Source organism: Triticum dicoccoides, chromosome 3B, assembly GCF_002162155.2.
Source record: "Triticum dicoccoides isolate Atlit2015 ecotype Zavitan chromosome 3B, WEW_v2.0, whole genome shotgun sequence".
NCBI lineage: Eukaryota > Viridiplantae > Streptophyta > Magnoliopsida > Poales > Poaceae > Triticum > Triticum dicoccoides.
This window is the reverse complement of record NC_041385.1, coordinates 507,989,803-508,011,610: the sequence shown is the minus strand read 5'-3', so window position 1 is coordinate 508,011,610 and position 21,808 is coordinate 507,989,803. Positions and strand designations below refer to the sequence as shown.

General features: G+C 43.8%; 1 protein-coding gene across 1 annotated transcript; it reads left to right on the top strand.

The window, feature by feature from the left end:
- The first annotated feature begins 10,231 nt into the window (after window positions 1–10,231).
- On the top strand, window positions 10,232–17,561 carry LOC119276788 (pentatricopeptide repeat-containing protein At1g30610, chloroplastic-like). The gene is made up of 9 exons (XM_037557945.1): window positions 10,232–11,841; window positions 12,553–12,744; window positions 13,025–13,106; window positions 13,206–13,397; window positions 13,499–13,612; window positions 13,947–14,037; window positions 14,105–14,262; window positions 15,667–16,092; window positions 16,811–17,561. Exons 1-9 carry the CDS (start codon window positions 10,535–10,537, stop codon window positions 17,186–17,188), a joined length of 2,940 nt encoding a protein of 979 aa, XP_037413842.1. The 5' UTR covers window positions 10,232–10,534; the 3' UTR covers window positions 17,189–17,561.
- The last annotated feature ends 4,247 nt before the right edge of the window (window positions 17,562–21,808 follow it).

The following is a 21,808-nucleotide window of genomic DNA, read 5'->3' as shown; positions in this document are numbered from 1 at the left end:
AGGGTTAAAGGGACTTTTGACTTAATGCTATGGTTGGGTTTTACATTAATGAATCTTTAGTATTTGTGGATGCTTGCTAGAGTTCCAATTATACGAACATATGATCAAAGTATGAAAAGTATGTTAGCTTAGGCCTCTCCCTCATAAGTATGATGAGTATCACACGTTTCATATCCAATTGCTTAGGGACAATTCTCGCACATCCTATCACCACTTGTCCATACTTGCTAAATTTACTCTATTGTTCCTTCTTTAAAACAACACCTTTATTATCTTGCAAACATATCCCATCACTCCTACAAAGTACTTTTTGTTTCTTGTTGTAGGTAAAGCGAATGTTAGTGTGCCTAGAGTTGTATCAGTTGTCGATAAAACTTGAGAGAATATTAATTCTACCTTTAGCTTCTCGCTGGGTTCGACACTCTTATTTATCGAAAGGGCTACAATGGATTCCCTATACTTATGGGTTAACACCGGACATGTTGCCACCATTGCTTGCACATGGATTTGCCGGGAGACAGCGTTCGCCAGCTTGCATGGGCAAAGACGACTTGGCAAGGGCAGTCACGCTAGCTCTGTAAAGCTTGTCGGCATGCCATCTCGCATCCGGCTAGCTCATCGGGCAACCTAGGGCCCTGCAATGCTTGAGGGCTCCTTCTTCTGCTCACCGAAGAGGCCGTCCTACAAGACTTTGGAGCCAAAAGCCATGACAAGTGTGGTACAAGGAGGAGATGGAGAGCCAAGGTGTGGCATGGTTCATTTGCAAAAAAATATGTGGTGTGGTTCTTGCCCGATGCCTAGCCACGTTTAAATAAAGGGCATATGCGAGGCGTGTTGGGGAACGTAGTAATTTCAAAAAAATTCCTACGCACACGCAAGATCATGGTCATGCATAGCAATGAGAGGGGAGAGTGTTGTCTACGTACCCTTGTAGACCGTAAGAGGAAGCGTTAGCACAACGCGGTTGATGTAGTCGTACGTCTTCATGATCCGACCGATCAAGTACCGAACGTACGGCACCTCCGAGTTCAGCACACTTTCAGCCCGATGACATCCCTCGAACTCCGATCCAACCGAGTGTTGAGGGAGAGTTTTGTCAGCACGACGGCGTGGTGACGATGTTGATGTTCTACCGACGTAGGGCTTTGCCTAAGCACCGCTACAGTATTATCGAGGTGGACTATTGTTGTGTCTAGGGTGCACCGCACACGGCTAAGAGATCAATGATCAATTGTTGTGTCTAGGGTGCCCCCTGCCCACGTATATAAAGGAGCAAGGGGGGTGCGGCCGACCAAGGGGAGAGGCGTGCAGGGAGGAGTCCTACTCCCACCGGGAGTAGGACTCCCCCCTTTCCTAGTTGGATTAGGACTTGGGAGGGGGAAAGAGGAGGGAGAGAGGAAGGAAGGGGGCGCCGCCCCCCTCTCCTTGTCCTATTCGGACTAGGAGGGGAGGGGCGCGCGGCCCAGCCCTGGCCGCCTCTCCTCTTCTCCGTAAAGGCCCACTAAGGCCCATTAGCCTCCCGGGGGGGTCCGGTAACCTCCCGGTACTCCGGTAAAATCCCGATTTCACCCGGGACACTTCTGATATCCAAACATAGGCTTCCAATATATCAATCTTCATGTCTCAACCATTTCGAGACTCCTTGTCATGTACGTGATCACATCCGGGACTCCGAACAACCTTTGGTATGTCAAAACATATAAACTCATAATATAACTGTCATCGTAACATTAAGCGTGCAGACCCTATGGGTTCGAGAACTATGTAGACATGACCGAGACACGTCTCCGGTAAATAACCAATAGCGGAACCTGGATGCTCATATTGGCTCCCACATATTCTACGAAGATCTTTATCGGTCAGACCGCATAACAACATACGTTGTTCCCTTTGTCATCGGTATGTTACTTGCCCGAGATTCGATCGTCGGTATCTCAATACCTATTCAATCTCGTTACCGGCAAGTCTCTTTACTCGTTTCGTAATACATCATCCCGCAACTAACTCATTAGTTGCAATGCTTGCAAGGCTTAAGTGATGTGTATTACCGAGAGGGCCCAGAGATACCTCTCCGACAATCGGAGTGACAAATCCTAATCTCGAAATACGCCAACCCAACATGTACATTCGGAGACACCTGTAGAGCACCTTTATAATCACCTAGTTATGTTGTGACGTTTGGTAGCACACAAAGTGTTCCTCCGGTAAACGGGAGTTGCATAATCTCATAGTCATAGGAACATGTATAAGTCATGAAGAAAGCAATAGCAACATACTAAACGATCAAGTGCTAAGCTAACGGAATGGGTCAAGTCAATCACATCATTCTCCTAATGATGTGATCCCATTAGTCAAATGACAACTCTTTGTCCATGGCTAGGAAACATAACCATCTTTGATTAATGAGCTAGTTAAGTAGAGGCATACTAGTGACACTCTGTTTGTCTATGTATTCACACATGTATTATGTTTCCGGTTAATACAATTCTAGCATGAATAATAAACATTTATCATGATATAAGGAAATAAATAATAACTTTATTATTGCCTCTAGGGCATATTTCCTTCAGTCTCCCACTTGCACTAGAGTCAATAATCTAGATTACACAGTAATGATTCTAACACCCATGGAGCCTTGGTGCTGATCATGTTTTGCTCGTGGAAGAGGCTTAGTCAACGGGTCTGCAACATTCAGACCCGTATGTATCTTGCAAATTTCTATGTCTCCCACCTGGACTAGATGAATTGAAGCGTCTCTTGATGTGCTTGGTTCTCTTGTGAAATCTGGATTCCTTCGCCAAGGCAATTGCACCAGTATTGTCACAAAAGATTTTCATTGGACCCGATGCACTAGGTATGACACCTAGATCGGATATGAACTCCTTCATCCAGACTCCTTCATTTGCTGCTTCCGAAGCAGATATGTACTCCGCTTCACATGTAGATCCCGCCACGACGCTTTGTTTAGAACTGCACCAACTGATAGCTCCACCGTTCAATGTAAACACGTATCCGGTTTGCGATTTAGAATCGTCCGGATCAGTGTCAAAGCTTGCATTAACGTAACCATTTACGATGAGCTCTTTGTCACCTCCATAAACGAGAAACATATCCTTAGTCCTTTTCAGGTATTTCAGGATGTTCTTGACCGCTGTCTAGTGATCCAATCCTGGATTACTTTGGTACCTCCCTGCTAGACTTATAGCAAGGCACACATCAGGTCTGGTACACAACATTGCATACATGATAGAGCCTATGTCTGAAGCATAGGGAACATCTTTCATTTTCTCTCTATCTTCTGCAGTGGTCGGGCTTTGAGTCTTACTCAACTTCACACCTTGTAACACAGGCAAGAACCCTTTCTTTGCTTGATCCATTTTGAACTTCTTCAAAACTTTGTCAAGGTATGTGCTTTGTGAAAGTCCAATTAAGCGTCTTGATCTATCTCTATAGATCTTAATGCCCAATATGTAAGCAGCTTCACCGAGGTCTTTCATTGAAAAACTCTTATTCAAGTATCCCTTTATGCTATCCAGAAATTCTATATCATTTCCAATCAGCAATATGCCATCCACATATAATATCAGAAATGCTACAGAGCTCCCACTCACTTTCTTGTAAATACATGCTTCTCCAAAAGTCTGTACAAAACCAAATGCTTTGATCACACTATCAAAGCGTTTATTCCAACTCCGAGAGGCTTGCACCAGTCCATAAATGGATCGCTGGAGCTTGCACACTTTGTTAGCTCCCTTTGGATCGACAAAACCTTCTGGCTGCATCATATACAACTCTTCTTCCAGAAACCCATTCAGGAATGCAGTTTTGACATCCATCTGCCATATTTCATATTCATAAAATGCAGCAATCGCTAACATGATTTGGACAGACTTAAGCATCGCTACGGGTGAGAAAGTCTCATCATAGTCAATCCCTTGAACTTGTCGAAAACCTTTTGCGACAAGTCGAGCTTTATAGATAGTAACATTACCGTCAGCGTCTATCTTCTTCTTGAAGATCCATTTATTTTCAATTGCTTGCCGATCATCGAGCAAGTCAACCAAAGTCCACACTTTGTTCTCATACATGGATCCCATCTCAGATTTCATGGCCTCAAGCAATTTTGCGGAATCTGGGCTCACCATCGCTTCTTCATAGTTCGTAGGTTCATCATGGTCTAGTAACATGACTTCTAGAACAGGATACCGTACCACTCTGGTGCGGATCTTACTCTGGTTGATCTACGAGGTTCAGTAACAACTTGATCTGAAGTTCCATGATCATCATCATTAACTTCCTCACCAATTGGTGTAGGTGTCACAGGAACAGATTTCTGTAATGAGCTACTTTCCAATAAGGGAGCAGGTACAGTTACCTCATCAAGTTCTACTTTCCTCCCACTCACTTTTTTCGAGAGAAACTCCTTCTCTAGAAAGGATCCATTCTTAGCAACGAATGTCTTGCCTTCGGATCTGTGATAGAAGGTGTACCCAACAGTCTCCTTTGGGTATCCTATGAAGACACATTTCCCCGATTTGGGTTCGAGCTTATCAGGTTGAAGCTTTTTCACATAAGCATCGCAACCCCAAACTTTAAGAAATGACAACTTTGGTTTCTTGCCAAACCATAGTTCATAAGGCATCGTCTCAACGGATTTCGATGGTGCCCTATTTAACGTGAATGCGGCCGTCTCTAAAGCATAACCCCAAAACGATAGCGGTAAATCAGTAAGAGACATCATAGATCGCACCATATCTAGTAAAGTACGATTACGATGTTCGGACACACCATTACGCTATGGTGTTCCGGGTGGCGTGAGTTGCGAAACTATTCCGCATTGTTTCAAATGTAGACCAAACTCGTAACTCAAATATTCTCCTCCACGATCAGATCGTAGAAACTTTATTTTCTTGTTACGATGATTTTCAACTTCACTCTGAAATTCTTTGAACTTTTCAAATGTTTCAGACTTATGTTTCATTAAGTAGATATACCCATATCTGCTCAAATCATCTGTGAAGGTGAGAAAATAACAATATCCGCCACGAGCCTCAACATTCATTGGACCACATACATCTGTATGTATGATTTCCAATAAATCGGTTGCTCTCTCCATTGTACCAGAGAACGACGTTTTAGTCATCTTGCCCATGAGACACGGTTCGCAAGTACCAAGTGATTCATAATCAAGTGGTTCCAAAAGTCCATCAATATGGAGTTTCTTCATGCGCTTTACACCGATATGACCTAAATGGCAGTGCCACAAGTAAGTTGCACTATCATTATCAACTCTGCATCTTTTGGCTTCAACATTATGAATATGTATATCACTACTATCGAGATTCATTAAAAATAGACCACTCTTCAGGGGTGCATGACAATAAAAGATATTACTCATATAAATAGAACAACCATTATTCTCTGATTTAAATGAATAACCGTCTCGCATCAAACAAGATCCAGATATAATGTTCATGCTCAACACTGGCACCAAATAACAATTATTTAGGTCTAATACTAATCCCGAAGGTAGATGTAGAGGTAGCATGCCGACCGCGATCACATCAACTTTGGAACCATTTCCCACGTGCATCGTCACCTCGTCCTTTGCCAGTGTTCGCTTAATCCGTAGTCCCTGTTTCGAGTTGCAAATATTAGCAACAGAACCAGTATCAAATACCCAGGTGCTACTGCGAGCTCTAGTAAGGTACACATCAATAACATGTATATCACATATACCTTTGTTCACCTTGCCATCCTTCTTATCCGCCAAATACTTGGGGCAGTTCCGCTTCCAGTGACCAGTCTGCTTGCAGTAGAAGCACTCAGTTTCAGGCTTAGGTCCAGACTTGGGTTTCTTCTCTTGAGCAGCAACTTGCTTGCTGTTCTTCTTGAAGTTTCCCTTCTTCTTCCCTTTACCCTTTTTCTTGAAACTAGTGGTCTTGTTGACCATCAACACTTGATGCTCCTTCTTGATTTCTACCTCCGCAGTCTTTAGCATTGCGAAGAGCTCGGGAATCGTCTTATCCATCCCTTGCATGTTATAGTTCATCACGAAGCTCTTGTAGCTTGGTGGCACTGATTGAAGAATTCTGTCAATGACGCTATCATCCGGAAGATTAACTCCCAGTTGAATCAAGTGATTATTATACCCAGACATTTTGAGTATATGCTCACTGACAGAACTATTCTCCTCCATCTTGCAGCTATAGAACTTATTGGTGACTTCATATCTCTCAATCCGGGCATTTGCTTGAAATATTAACTTCAACTCCTGGAACATCTCATATGCTCCATGACGTTCAAAACATCGTTGAAGTCCCGGTTCTAAGCCGTAAAGCATGGCACACTGAACTATCGAGTAGTCATCAGCTTTGCTCTGCCAGACGTTCACAACATCTGGTGTTGCTCCTGCAGCAGGCCTGGCACCCAGCGATGCTTCCAGGACGTAATTCTTCTGTGCAACAATGAGGATAATCCTCAAGTTACGGACCCAGTCCGTGTAATTGCTACCATCATCTTTCAACTTTGCTTTCTCAAGGAACGCATTAAAATTCAACGGAACAACAGCACGGGCCATCTATCTACGATCAACATAGACAAGCAAGATACTATCAGGTACTAAGTTCATGATAAATTTAAGTTCAATTAATCATATTACTTAAGAACTCCCACTTAGAAAGACATCTCTCTAATCCTCTAAGTGATCACGTGATCCAAATCAACTAAACCATAACCGATCATCACGTGAAATGGAGTAGTTTTCAATGGTGAACATCACTATGTTGATCATATCTACTATATGATTCATGCTTGACCTTTCGGTCTCAGTGTTCCGAGGCCATATCTGCATATGCTAGGCTCGTCAAGTTTAACTTGAGTATTATGCGTGTGCAAAACTGGCTTGCACCCGTTGTAGATGGACGTAGAGCTTATCACACCCAATCATCACGTGGTGTCTGGGCACGACGAACTTTGGCAACGGTGCATACTCAGGGAGAACACTTTTATCTTGAAATTTAGTGAGAGATCATCTTATAATGCTACCGTCAATCAAAGCAAGATAAGATGCATAAAAGATAAACATCACATGCAATCAATATAAGTGATATGATATGGCCATCATTATCTTGTGCTTGTGATCTCCATCTCCGAAGCACCTCCATGATCACCATCATCACCGGCGCGACACCTTGATCTCCATCGTAGCATCGTTGTCGACTCGCCAATCTTATGCTTCTACGACTATCGCTACCGCTTAGTGATAAAGTAAAGCATTACAGGGCGATTGCATTGCATACAATAAAGCGACAACCATATGGCTCCTGCCAGTTGCCGATAACTCGGTTACAAAACATGATCATCTCATACAATAAAATATAGCATCACGTTTTGACCATATCACATCACAGCATGCCCTGCAAAAACAAGTTAGACATCCTCTACTTTGTTGTTGCAAATTTTACGTGGCTGCTACGGGCTGAGCAAGAACCGTTCTTACCTACGCATCAAAACCACAACGATAGTTTGTCAAGTTGGTGCTGTTTTAACCTTCGCAAGGACCGGGCATAGCCACACTCGGTCCAACTAAAGTGAGAGAGACAGACACCCGCCGGTCACCTTTAAGCAACTAGTGCTCGTGGCGGTGAAACTAGTCTCGCGTAAGCTTAAGCGTAATGTCGGTCCGGGCCGCTTCATCTCAGAATACCGTTGAACCAAAGTATGACATGCTGGTAAGCAGTATGGCTTATATCGCTCACAACTCACTTGTGTTCTACTCGTGCATATGACATCTATGCATAAAACCAGGCTCGGATACCACTGTTGGGGAACGTAGTAATTTCAAAAAATTCCTACGCACACGCAAGATCATGGTGATGCATAGCAACGAGAGGGAGAGTGTTGTCTACGTACCCTCATAGACCGTAAGCGGAAGCGTTAGCACAACGCGGTTGATGTAGTCGTACGTCTTCACGATCTGACCAATCAAGTACCGAACGTACGGCACCTCCGAGTTCAGCACACGTTCAGCCCGATGACGTCCCTCGAACTCCGATCCCGCCGAGTGTTGAGGGAGAGTTTCGTCAGCATGACGGCGTGGTAACGATGTTGATGTTCTACCGATGCAGGGCTTCGCCTAAGCACCGCTACAGTATTATCGAGGTGGACTATGGTGGAGGGGGGGCACCGCACACGGCTAAGAGATCAATGATCAATTGTTGTGTCTAGGGTGCCCCCTGCCCCCGTATATAAAGGAGCAAGGGGGGGGGGGCGTCCGGCCAAGGGGAGAGGCGCGTCGGGAGGAGTCCTACTCCCACCGGGAGTAGGACTCGCCCCCTTTCCTAGTTGGATTAGGACTTGGGAGGGGGAAAGAGGAGGGAGAGAGGAAGGAAGGGGGGCGCCACCCCCCTCTCCTTGTCCTATTCGGACTAGGGGGGAGGGGCGCGCGGCCCAGCCCTGGCCGCCTCTCCTCTTCTCCGTAAAGGCCCACTAAGGCCCATTAGCCTCTCGGGGGGTTCCGGTAACCTCCCGGTACTCCGGTAAAATCCCGATTTCACCCGAAACACTTCCGATATCCAAACATAGGCTTCAAATATATCAATCTTCATGTCTCGACCATTTCGAGACTCCTCGTCATGTCCGTGATCACATCCGGGACTCCGAACAACCTTCGGTACGTCAAAACATATAAACTCATAATATAACTGTCATCGTAACGTTAAGCGTGCGGACCCTACGGGTTCGAGAACTATGTAGACATGACCGATACACGTCTCTGGTCAATAACCAATAGTGGAACCTGGATGCTCATATTGGCTCCCACATATTCTACGAAGATCTTTATCGGTTAGACCGCATAACAACATACGTTGTTCCCTTTGTCATCGGTATGTTATTTGCCCGAGATTCGATCGTCGGTATCTCAATACCTAGTTCAATCTCGTTACCGGCAAGTCTCTTTACTCGTTTCGTAATACATCATCCCGCAACTAACTCATTAGTTGCAATGCTTGCAAGGCTTAAGTGATGTGTATTACCGAGAGGGCCCAGAGATACCTCTCCGACAATCGGAGTGACAAATCCTAATCTCGAAATACGCCAACCCAACATGTACCTTCGGAGACACCTGTAGAGCACCTTTATAATCACCCAGTTACGTTGTGACGTTTGGTAGCACACAAAGTGTTCCTCCGGTAAACGGGAGTTGCATAATCTCATAGTCATAGGAACATGTATAAGTCATGAAGAAAGCAATAGCAACATACTAAATGATCAAGTGCTAAGCTAACGGAATGGGTCAAGTCAATCACATCATTCTCCTAATGATGTGATCCCGTTAATCAAATGACAACTCTTTGTCCATGGCTAGGAAATATAACCATCTTTGATTAATGAGCTAGTCAAGTAGAGGCATACTAGTGACACTCTGTTTGTTTATGTATTCACACATGTATTATGTTTCCAATTAATACAATTCTAGCATGAATAATAAACATTTATCATAATATAAGGAAATAAATAATAGCTTTATTATTGCCTTTAGGGCATATTTCCTTCAAGGCGCCGGTAGGAGAGGTGTTTAATGCCGGGCAGCACAGGGACGGACGTGTGGCGCTCGGAGCACCGGAGTAGGTTCCTCGACACACGTGTTGATTTAATGGCGGTAGGCATGCTGACATATGCCGTTTCAATGCAACGATAAGGCATGCGTAGCGGGCGACACTCTTGGCCGGCGCACCGCTCCAATGCTGGCTCTAGTGAGCGGCCGCATCCGCTCTGGCCTACATGAATGCGGAGCTGGTGCTCTAGTGGGAAAGCGCGGGAGGGAGAGTGGTTTTGTGTGGGCCAGGTTTGTTGGACGCTTGCGTAGCAGCGGTTCGGACTCCTGCAAAGCCCCACAATTTGCTTTCGGTTTGCAGAAAAAAGGACGCCAGGGCCGGCCTGTGGACGGATGCAGGACCACGCGGTCCGGGCGGTTGCAGGTGGTCGGTGTTGGAGATGCCGTCGGAGACGGCAACGACAGGGGCATACTTTTGCAAATTTTCAATTTGTTTGTGTAGATCTGAATTTTTTTTGAGCGAATCTGAAAGACAACATTTTAGAAAGAATCGAAGAGACAATGATGTGCAAGAAGGAATAGCAGGCCATGGGCCTTGAGTGATCACAATCGGGCAACGCCATTTTTGGGCCCGTCGGGTAAAATATCATCATCGCCGTTCTCTCTCCGCAGTCGAAGCACGCGCACCCCTTCCTTCCCAGCTCCCTCTCTCCCCCGCCTCCCGAAGAGGAGATAACGCAGGACAGGAAGGTACTCGCGCTCTGACTCCTCTGAATCCATCTGCCTCCGTCAAAGGATTCTTGCCGTGCTCTTCCAGCGGCGCCCTGCGTTCCCCAGCTAGGGCCGGCCGATTTTTCGTCTTTTTTTAAATATTTCATTCAGTTCCGCCACCTGCCGAAGTAGCGAGTTTCTCGGTGGAGGCTGCTACCACAAGAATGCGGTAGGGGCTGCGAACCCACCGGCCGACCAGGGGCGATGGCGGGGGTGCCGCCAAACGCGAGCATGGGGCTGCTCAATCTGGGCGGGTGCGGGGTTTTGCTCCCCTCCCTGCCGCCTAAGTCGAGCGCCGGTCACGGCTTTTTGGTCCCGAGGAGGGACGTCTCCGCGTCGCCGTTGAGCTGGGGTTTGGTCAGACGAGGCAGGTTTCTTGATGCCGGGTTCCGGGCGGCGGGTGCCTTGGCTAGCGGCGAGGCCGGTGCCGGTTCGTCGGAGTTGCGGCACATCGAGAAGGAGCTCACTTTTAGCCCCACATTCACCGACTATGTGAAGATGATGGAGTCGGTGAAGTTGGACAGGAGCAAGAGTTTGCAGGGAGGCGATTCGGATGGCCGGGGTTCCAGGAGGAGGTTCGCGGGCGATGGCGATACATCGGCTGGTAGGCGAGATGATAGGGAGTCAGTTGATCCAAGGAAGAAATCATTTGAGAGGAATAGAGGGGCTCAAAGGGACAGAGGGGGTGACCAAGGTAGGGATGAGAGGTCAGCGATGAATGACAGCGCAGCAGAATTTGCTGGATTGGTGGGGAAAAGAATAGTGGGTGATGTTAAAAATAGCAGTGATGGTCAGAGGAAAGTTGAAGAATATGTACAGAGAAGAATAATTCGAGGCGAACGAAGCCGAATTGGGGACAGTACTGACAGTGACAACCGCAAGCAGTTTTCATCAGCATCATATGTGAAGACTAGAGATAATAAAGGTGGTGTGGTTGTTCATGAATCAGCAGGGAACAGGCATGCCCAGTCAAATGCACGGAAGGATTTACAAGGACGGGCAACTTCTGTTGTAAGTCGTACTTCTGTGACTCGGGATAGCAGCGTTATATTGAGGAACACCAGGCCTACCAATGCAAGAAGTAATATACACGAACATGACTTCAAATATCCTAGGGAGGGAAAAGTTTCCAGTAGCGAGGTCAATGCTGACAGTAAATTTCAAAGATACCAGCAAAGAACAGAGAATTCAGGAAGAAATCTTGTAGGTAGTTTTAGAGATAATAATGTGGACTATAGCAAACCTACTGTAAGCAAAGGATACGGCCATACACAAACATTTTCTGAGAATTATGGTCATCGGATTGATAGTTTGGAGCATGGAAAACCTGAAACAATTCGAATGCACAGAGGAGAAAATGTTCAACAGGGGAAGTTTGTTAGAAGAGATTCAAATGCTGTCGTTGATGATAGGGCTGCTTTCAAGACTTTTGAGGCATTCACTGATGTCAGGAACAGGCCACGGGCTCTTCAAATGGAAATAGAAGAGAGGATTCAGAAATTAGCTAGTCGGTAAGTCTTCATATAATTGCTTGTATTCTAATGCTTTCTGCCATATAAGTTGAACATAGCATCCTCTTATTTTTGTTTGACAGGTGCAATAGCCTCTTTTAATTTGGAAAAATATGGTCCATGATGGTAGTTTACATGTACTCATTAATATTATAATTTTTTATTCAAATTGTATTTAAACTGCTTTGTATCTTCACTAGAGGCACAATTTATCATCATCATTCACATCAAATATACGATAACTCTAAAGGTCTAACCTACTTAGCTTACATTCCCGCTGATCCTTATAAATTACTACATGATAAATAATTCTAAGTGATAATACTGAACTTCTAGAAAGGTCACGCTCAAATATATTCTTCTGACGCTTAGTGGTTATATGCACAGTTTATAAAGCGGGAATATGTATTCCTTAATCATTATCAGATCGTTCCAACAATAAAAATTACTACCAAGCTATTATTTACATTGTGATGCCTAGATGCAAATTATTATTTACAGTTTGTTTTGGAGAATTCTTGTATACATTTATGCAGATAATTATTTAAAAAGTACATTACTGACGGTAACCCAGCAATGGAACTTGTAAGCTGAGCTGACTACAAAAATATTTTTGTATTTCGTGCTTTCCGCAACTGATTATGATTAATCACGATGAGTCACCATTATCATATATTTTTAGTTAATTTCGTACAATTCTATATTTTGAAGGCTCAATGCTACAGATGTAAATACTCCAGAGTGGAAATTCTCCAAGATGATTCATGATGCACAGATCAAATTCACTGATCACTCTATTCTAAGGGTTGTTCAGATATTGGGTCGATATGGAAACTGGAAACGTGTTCTGCAAGTTGTTGAATGGCTTCAATCACGTGAAAGATTCAAGTCCTACAAGAGCAGGTAGAATAGCTGCCCACTTATATGTTTCTATGTTTCTTATCGATCTTAAATCTGCATTTTTTGTTTTTGTATCATGCATTTTAACTGCTTTGATATATGTAGCACAATTATAGTGCTACCAAGTTGTTAACCATATGAATAAGTTGGTTGATCTATGTGCGCATGCTTAAAGTAGTTTCTTGGATTAATTTTTCTTGGTACCTCCACATGATCTCATTAAACGGGTACACTGCTTAGTATATAAAGTGCATATGATCTTTATAAGCACCTTCTGATGTAGGTATATTTATACAACAGTCCTTGATGTTCTTGGGAAGGCAAAGAGACCTTTCGAGGCATTGAATGTATTTTACACCATGCTGGTATAACTTGTACTTATCTTCATCTTATTTTATGCAAAAATACTTATCTTCATCTTATGGTCATCTTATTTAGATGCTGTTCCTATATTTCATTTGCAGGACCAATTATCTTCTTATCCTGACATCGCAGCTTATCATTGTATCGCTGTTACTCTTGGGCAAGCTGGTCTTGTGAAAGAACTATTTGATGTGATTGATTGCATGCGTTCCCCTCCTAAGAAGAAGTTTATGGTGGGCCCCGTTCAGAATTGGGATCCTCGGTTGGAACCAGACCTCATTGTATACAATGCGGTTAGTTCATTTGTAGCAAACATGATATTTGCATGGAATCAGCACAGCATTAGCATGGTGAAGTTTATCAGTTGAACATAACTGCTTCTGCTCACCTGTAGGTTTTGAATGCTTGCGTTCAACAAAAGCAGTGGGAAGGGACATTCTGGGTACTGCAACAGTTGAAAGAGAAGAATATTCGCCCAACTAATACAACATATGGTCTTGTAATGGAGGTAAGCTGATCGTGATACACATACAATACAATATGACACACTCTTTGTATTCTCTCCCACCCAACTATGCTGGGCCCTGAAGGGGAACTTCTACAGACCTCTAGATTTTCTGCAGCATAACAAAGCATTTTTAAAAATATTTTTTTGATCGAACTACACATGAAAGTGCCCTGGTTTCCTAAGAGCAGCTCATTATACAGAATGTTTCACCTGTATTTTTTTAACTTAAGCTTGGTTCTTTTCTGATTTCCACAACACCATGTTATATATAGTAAGCGCAATTCTTGTGCAACATAATCCATTTTTAGTCTAGTTTAACTTCATGGCAGTGCAGGTAATGCTTGTTTGCGGCAAGTATAACTTGGTGTATGAGTTCTTCGACAGGGTGAAGCAAAAATCAATACCTGGTGCATTGAACTATAAAGGTAATAACTACAAGTTGAATAAATGGGTAGTTTAAAGTTCAGGTCTGAGACTTCATGCTGGTTACAGTTCTCGTAAATGCACTCTGGAGAGAAGGAAAGATTGATGAAGCAGTCATGTCCGTGAAGGATATGGAAAATCGTGGAATTGTTGGTTCAGCTAGTCTCTATTATGACCTTGCTCGGTGCCTTTGCAGTGGAGGGCGGTGCAAAGAAGCACTTCTCCAGGTTTGGCTTATACAAGTGCAGTTAATGAGTTAATGTGTAATAACATTTGCCACAGCCCAGCGACATTCCTTTTGTTAGCTAATTTCACCTTGATTTACTTGCAACTGTCAATTCTTTATTTTTTTAAATGTGAGAATAAGTTTACATTGGGCACACTGATGGTTAAGTATTTCAACGAAGTTTAAGAATCAATGAGTTATATATTTTGTTGGTTTGACTGATTTATTGTGATTTTACAATGCAATATTTGCTATCATGGCCTTATGAGCAGAATCAGTGTTATTCTTGATTGTACACTTCACAAGACATATATGGTTTAACAATTTTTGTGCTCAAGCTAGTAAACACCAGATTGCATACATTATATTTTTGTTGAAGTAGGCATTGGGACATGGAACTACTAATATTTAGATGTGAAGCAAGCAGTCAGAACATATGAATTCGGTTCCGGCCCTCTAGTTTTCATTGCAGAGCTTTTGATTCGAGGGTAATTTCTACCAGCTACTAATACTCTTTAAGAAACATGTAGACGCAACTTAGAAATGTGATTCAGGGATTTTTTTTAAATGATTCAGGAATTTTAGGATTCGAATCTTTAGGAAATTTTCCTATGTGGGTTGTTTGGTTTGTAAGGATTGAATGCCGTTGTAGGCCTCCTTTGGTTCATAGGATAGGAATATTGTAGAATAGGAAGTGAGATGACATGCATCTCAATTCCTATAAAGAAAGAGATGCCATTTGATGCATAGGATAGGAAATTTTCCATTGAGTCTAGGCTAATGTTTTTTTTCCTTTGAAATGTGAAGGATTGGACCCTAAACTACATAGGAATAGGAATCCATTCCTACAAACCAAAGAGCTCCATAGGAATTTTTCCTTTGAAAAATCCTATGAAATTCCTACAAGATTCCTACAAACCAAATGAGGCCGTAGTATTCCCAAGGATTTCTTCGCACAACATTACAAAGGAAATATTCTATTGACTCTCGAATCACTTGGAAATGACCCTTTGTTTCCCCTATGGTGCAATCAAACAAACTTTGGTTCAGATCCAATCTGTAGGACTTCAGTGGGCATTGCAATCCTGCGTTTTTCCTATTCCCATGTTTGGAAATTCCTGCGATCAAAACTTGCGGTCACTTCCGTTTCATTTCGTTAGTGTTTAAGTTTTTTGCTAGCCTAGTTCTTGCTCTTCTTCTAATACAAACTGGCACACGTTTGGGCGCTTGTTCGACATAAAAAAGAACTTTGTGGTCATAAACTCGTAAGAGTTGACAGAGCACCACTACATTCGAGCCTCTGTATCTTATATTGATAACCCCGTAACCTGTCTATGCACTATTTGTGTAATGTCCTCAAGACTGTTTGTTAGCTCTCAACTTTTATCTTAACAACTGTACTCAGGTTGAGAAGATATGCAAGGTCGCGAACAAACCGCTGGTTGTAACCTACACAGGACTTATTCAAACTTGCATCGATAGTGGAAGCATAGAAAATGCTACATACATATTCAAAGAAATGTGCAATTACTGCTCACCTAATAATGTGACTTGCAACATTATGCTGAAGTCATACATTGATCATGGAAAGTTTGAAGACGCGAAAGATCTACTGGAGAATATTCTAAATGGCAGGATAAGGAACAAAGCGGGTTTGGGTCAACAAGCAGTTGCAGACAAGTTTACTTTCAATAGTTTCTTGGATGCTTGTGCTGAAGCAAAAAAGTGGAATGACTTCGAGTACGCATTTCGTGAAATGTTATCTAACGGCTACCATTTTGACGAACGAAGGCACCTACGTATGGTACTTGATGCCTATAGGAGTGGAAAGGTACTTATCTTTTTTTTCTTTTTTTTTTGCGGGTGGAAAGTATCTCATATGCTCATGGTTTTGATTACCCGTGGATGTTTTTAAAAAGTCTAGCTTATAAAGCTAGAATATTTGTTTCACATAATTATTCAGGTCTAAAGCTGAAGTACTCTGGTTAGCCAGTGATAATGTAGGTCATGTCTGACATGGTGATAGGAGCATGTTGTCATATGGCGTAATTATTTTTAAATTGATACACAAAGGCCATATCATGAAGGGGAGCCTTGGCGCAGTGGTAAAGCTGCTGCCTTGTGACCAAGAGGTCACGGGTTCAAGTCCTGGAAACAGCCTCTTACAGAAATGTAGGGAAAGGCTGCGTACTATAGACCCAAAGTGGTCGGACCCTTCCCCGGACCCTGCGCAAGCGGGAGCTACATGCACCGGGCTGCCCTTTACACAAAGGCCATATCATAGTTCCTGCCATTCAGTTTGAAGCGTATGCTAAACCTTTTTTGGGGTGTGTTTACATGCAGACATTTGGGCCCTCATGACAATATGCCTCACTAGATTGTATCCGTAGCCTTGAAAAGGAATTTCAAGTAAAAGAGTAGCATGATAGAATAGGTGTTTCAAATTGAAATTACATTAGGCATGGCCACATGCACGATAGGTGTCGAACTGGTTGGTTAATCCATCTGGAGTGTCTCACCCTTGCTATCTGTTGTCCGTCATTATTCAGGAGCAGCTGCTGGAAGACATATGGGACTACCTGTGTCGCAGTGGTCGGGTTCCACCGTCTGCCATGATAATGGAAAGATTCTGCCTAAAACTGAGACAAGGCCATACGACGGCAGCACTCTCCTGCATCAGCAGCTTTGAGGAGAGCAAGATAGGCAGCGTTTCCTCCAAGTCGTGGTTGAATCTTCTGAACCGGAACGCGGACCTCCTCGAGGAGGAGAGCGTCGCCAAGCTTGTCCAAGAACTCGATGACTTCTCAAGGCCAGGGAGTTCCTGCCCTTCCTTGTATGAAAATATTCTGAGCAGCTGTACAGAATTCCTTGGTGGTTCTGGTGGAAAGGCAGCTTCTGATGGACGGATGCCTTTGTGTAATTCTTGACCGCTATGTTAGCCTCCTATCCTTTCGCCGTTCAAAGTTCGGTTATCAGTGGGTAGGGAACCACTGGTCTGCTTGTGGCTCTCATGCTCTTTTCCAAGAAGACCAACTTTGATGATATTACTACTGTACCAGAGTAGGAGTAGCATTTTGGTTGGGTTGGTTGCTGGTAATTGGCAGAAGCAACCTTTGGCATTGCCATCGTCACCCTTGGCGATGCGTGGCCTAAGCATGTTTGCTTGTTGTTTCATCATCTAATGGTGTAACAGTGACAGTGCGAATAGCTGGTATCACTATGACAGGATACATGGACGATAGTGCATGTTGATAGCTATATGTTCAGTCAGACAAAAATTTCCTGGTCTGTCTAGTTGCACTGGATTTGCAGAGTCTAAAACTATGTCCGCCGCTTGTTTTGGAAGGGCTGGTCCAAATGATCTCGTCTCCGGAAGGCTCCATCTGGAGAAATTTGCGCTCCTGTTGATAGAGTTTCCATCTGTTTCTACGTTGCGTTCGATTGGGACCAGCACACGCGGACAAGCTTGTCGCCGTCGCCGGATTGGTGCCAATTACCAGCCACACCGCAGGACAAGAGTGATTTAACTGTAGACGTTCATGTCGTGCCATACTAGTCTATCACTCCACTCCATGTTAAGATCCAAAGAAAAATCTACCACTCCTTTGATCAGATGGTGATAGCTTTGGACCATGTAGCCGCCTTCTCCTCTCCTCTCTAACCTTGGTCGTTCTTACTACTCCCATAAGGCTAGTTATAGTGGGAGTAACTTAGCTAGTAACATAGCGGCTTTCAAAACAAATTTGCTTATGTGGCATGTATTTAATGAGGGGAGATGCGTTTAGAATAACATAATATGTTACTGTAACATAGCGCTTCTCAAGATGAGATGAGTCTACAATCTAATAAATGAAGCCATCTATGATACTACTACTATATTACTTTGCACTATGAATGTAGTAACTTAGAATAGTGTCATATGCATGACACTAGTATAAGTTACTCCCCACTATGACCAGCCTAAGCGTGCTTCAATTAATATGGACCAGAGGAGTAACTGTCTTCACCGGTGAACACCACCACCCTACCTCTGACAATTTCTATGACGTCGTGAGGTTGGGGAGGCTATTTTTCTTTCTTCATATTTTTAGATATGTCACTGTTTGTTGTCTCAACAACGACAGTGATAATATCGGCTTGCGTAATAATTGTCATCATTCTCCCTCCACATGGTATTGCCTCGAATGCCAATCGAGATGTGAGTTTTGTGCCACATCGATTTGGAGTTTCAGACCGTGTAGTCCGACCAACCATGGCATGACTTGTTTACAACTCCTATGGGCTCAGATGGATGTGTGGTGTGGATCCTGGTTTTCGGGAGCAGCGACAACTGATACTCCGACCTATGCGTGAAGTTAGTGCACCTTGATCTTATGATCTACTTGAAGATGTGGATAAATAGAGAGAACGATGGTACCTAAAGGGATCTCGTCAGTGTTGATGATGTCACAATAGTTTTTTACTTAGATTCAGACGACCCCTGATTGGTAAAACTCATATCTCCTACTTATGGTGTACTTGATCAGTGGGAAATTGCTACAATGGAGTATATCCGGCAAGACTTGACCTATGTAACCTACAATGGAGAACTAGGTCAAGGCTTGGCCTATGGAGAGCAAGACCTGACTTTTATATAGTTTGGCATGTGCCGGTAATTAGGCAGTTTTCTTCAGAGAGATATGACACGATCTGGTGATCCCGCAGTGAACTCCCGTAACGAGAATATTCCAGACTGAACGCACACAATGTTATCTCTTTTGGGTGCATACTCACGCGAAATGTTATCCCCTTTGGGTCATACTCGTAGGTGGACTTGGTTTGTGCGCGCCCATAGGGTATACCCCTCCGACTATATACCTATACACATCGACAATGCCCTATTCTGGCTAGAGCGGTAATTCAAGAGTTTGGTTTTGTTGAAGATGAAGGCTGTCAATGATTTGTTTGATCTTGGTTTGTGTGTTTGCTGGGAGCCTTTGTGTGAAAATCACTTTACTATCCTTCAGAAAATGACATTTCCAAGTCTTGTATTTCGTTTCATAAACGACATATTGCCTGGTTTATCAGTTTAATGGAATCCATGGTTTTCTGTAAAAAAAAAGAAACTTTGAGCCATCTAGAATTATATTTATTTATTTATTTATAAAAACCATGTGTTAATGAGTCAAATATGTCTTGTAATTTAAAATGGATGGTGTATGACGCTACAGAATATTGACTCTATTTTCATGAATATTTCTTGATTTATGGAACTCCGCCTATGTTATCTCAACATAGCCGGTCCCAAGCCCGGGTGAAGGAGGAGGGTTGTGATAGGCTTGGCGAGCCAACGTAAAAACTGAGCCACTCTTATGGAGATGAAACCCAAAATATTTTCGTTGGGGCGTAACCCTCTCAGCGACACGCCACATCAGAACCTGGGTGTGGTGGCAAATGGGCAAGGGCGGGGCCATCACCCCCCTGGTGGCACACCCTATCTTGATATGGATATGGTGGCAAGTGAGCGAGGATCGGGTCGTCACATTCTTAGTGGCGCGCTACATCGGCGCCCGGATGTAGTGGAAAATGAGCAAGGGTCTTCACATTTGACTCGACGAGTGCGAAGGGTAAGGAAGCTAGCCGAGCCTAGGAGGATTCGCCTAGGTAGCTGGAACGTAGGGTCTCTAACAGGGAAGCTTCGGGAGCTAGTTGATGCAGCGGTGAGGAGAGGTGTTGATATCCTTTGCATCCAAGAAACCAAATGGAGGGGACAAAAGGTGAAGGAGGTGGAGGATACCGGCTTCAAGCTATGGTACACGGGGACGACTGCAAACAGAAATGGCGTAGTCATCTTGATCAACAAGAGCCTCAAGTATGGAGTGGTAGACGTCAAGAGACGTGGGGACCGGATTATCTTGGTCAAGCTGGTAGTTGGGGACTTAGTTCTCAATGTTATGAGCGTGTATGCCCCGCAAGTAGACCACAATGAGAACACCAAGAGGGTGTTTTGGGAAGGCCTGGTGTATGCTCTTTGCGGATGATGCTAGTTGACGATAGTTAGACGGGGGTAAATAGGAAGTTAGAGTTACGGAGACAAACCTTGGAATCAAAGGGTTTAGGCTTAGTAGAACTAAAACCGAGTACATAATGTGCAGTTTCAGTACTACTAGGTGTGAGGAGGAGGAGGTTAGCCTTGATGGGCAGGTGGTACCTCAAAAGGAACCTTTCGATATTTGGGGTCAATGCTGCAGGAGGATGGGGGTATTGATGAATATGTGAATCATCAAATGAAAGCAGGATGGATGAAGTGGCGCCAAGCTGCTGGCATTCTCTGTGACAAGAGAGTGCCACAAAAGCTAAAAGGCAAGTTCTACAGGACGGCGGTTCAACCCGCAATGTTGTATGGCGCTGAGTGTTGGCTGACTAAAAGGCGACATGTTCAACCGTTAGGTGTGGTGGATATGCGTATGTTGAGATGGATGTGTGGCCACACGAGGAAGGATCAAGTCCGGAATGATGATATACGAGATAGAGTTGGGGTAGCACCAATTGAAGAGAAGCTTGTCCAACATCGTCTAAGATGGTTTGGGCATATTCAGCGCTGGCCTCCAGAAACTCCAGTGAATAGCGGATGGCTAAAGCGTGCGGAGAATGTCAAGAGAGGTCTGTATATGATCAAAATTAGGTCTAGAGGGGGGGGGTGATTAGACTACTTGACCAAATAAAAATCTAGCCTTTTCCCAATTTTAAGTCTTGGCAGATTTTAGCAAGTTAGCACAAGTCAAGCAATCAACCTATACATGCAATTCTAAGATTGTAGCAGCGAAAAGTAAAACATTGCATATGAAGGTAAAGGGAAGGGTTTGGAGAAGGCAAACGCAATATAGACACGGAGATTTTTGGCGTGGTTCCGATAGGTGGTGCTATCGTACATCCGCATTGATGGAGACTTCAACCCATGAAGGGTAACAGTTACGTGAGTCCACGGAGGGATCCACCCATGAAGGGTCCACGAAGAAGCAACCTTGTCTATCCCACCATGGCCATCGCCCATGAAGGACTTGCCTCACTTGGGTAGATCTTCACGAAGTAGGCGACCTCCTTGCCCTTACAAACTCCTTGGTTCAACTCCACAATCTTGACGGAGGCTCCCAAGTGACACCTAACCAATCTAGGAGACACCACTCTCCAAAAGGTAATAGATGGTGTGTTGATGATGAACTCCTTGCTCTTGTGCTTCAAATGATATTCTCCTCAACACTCAACTCTCTCTCATAGATTTGGCTATGGTGGAAGATGATTTGAGTGGAAAGTAACTTAGGGAAGGCTAGAGATCAAGATTCTTGTGGTTGGATTGGAATGCCTTGGTCTCAAACATGAGTAGGTGGTTCTCTCTCAAAAAATGAGTAGTGGAAGTGTAGGCACATTCTAATGGATCTCTCACAAATGGAGAAGGGGGTGGAGGGGTATATATAGCCTCCACACAAAATCCAACCGTTACACACTTTTTACCCAACTCGGTCAGATCGAATAGAAGAACTCGGTGAGACCGATTTAGTTCAAAATGT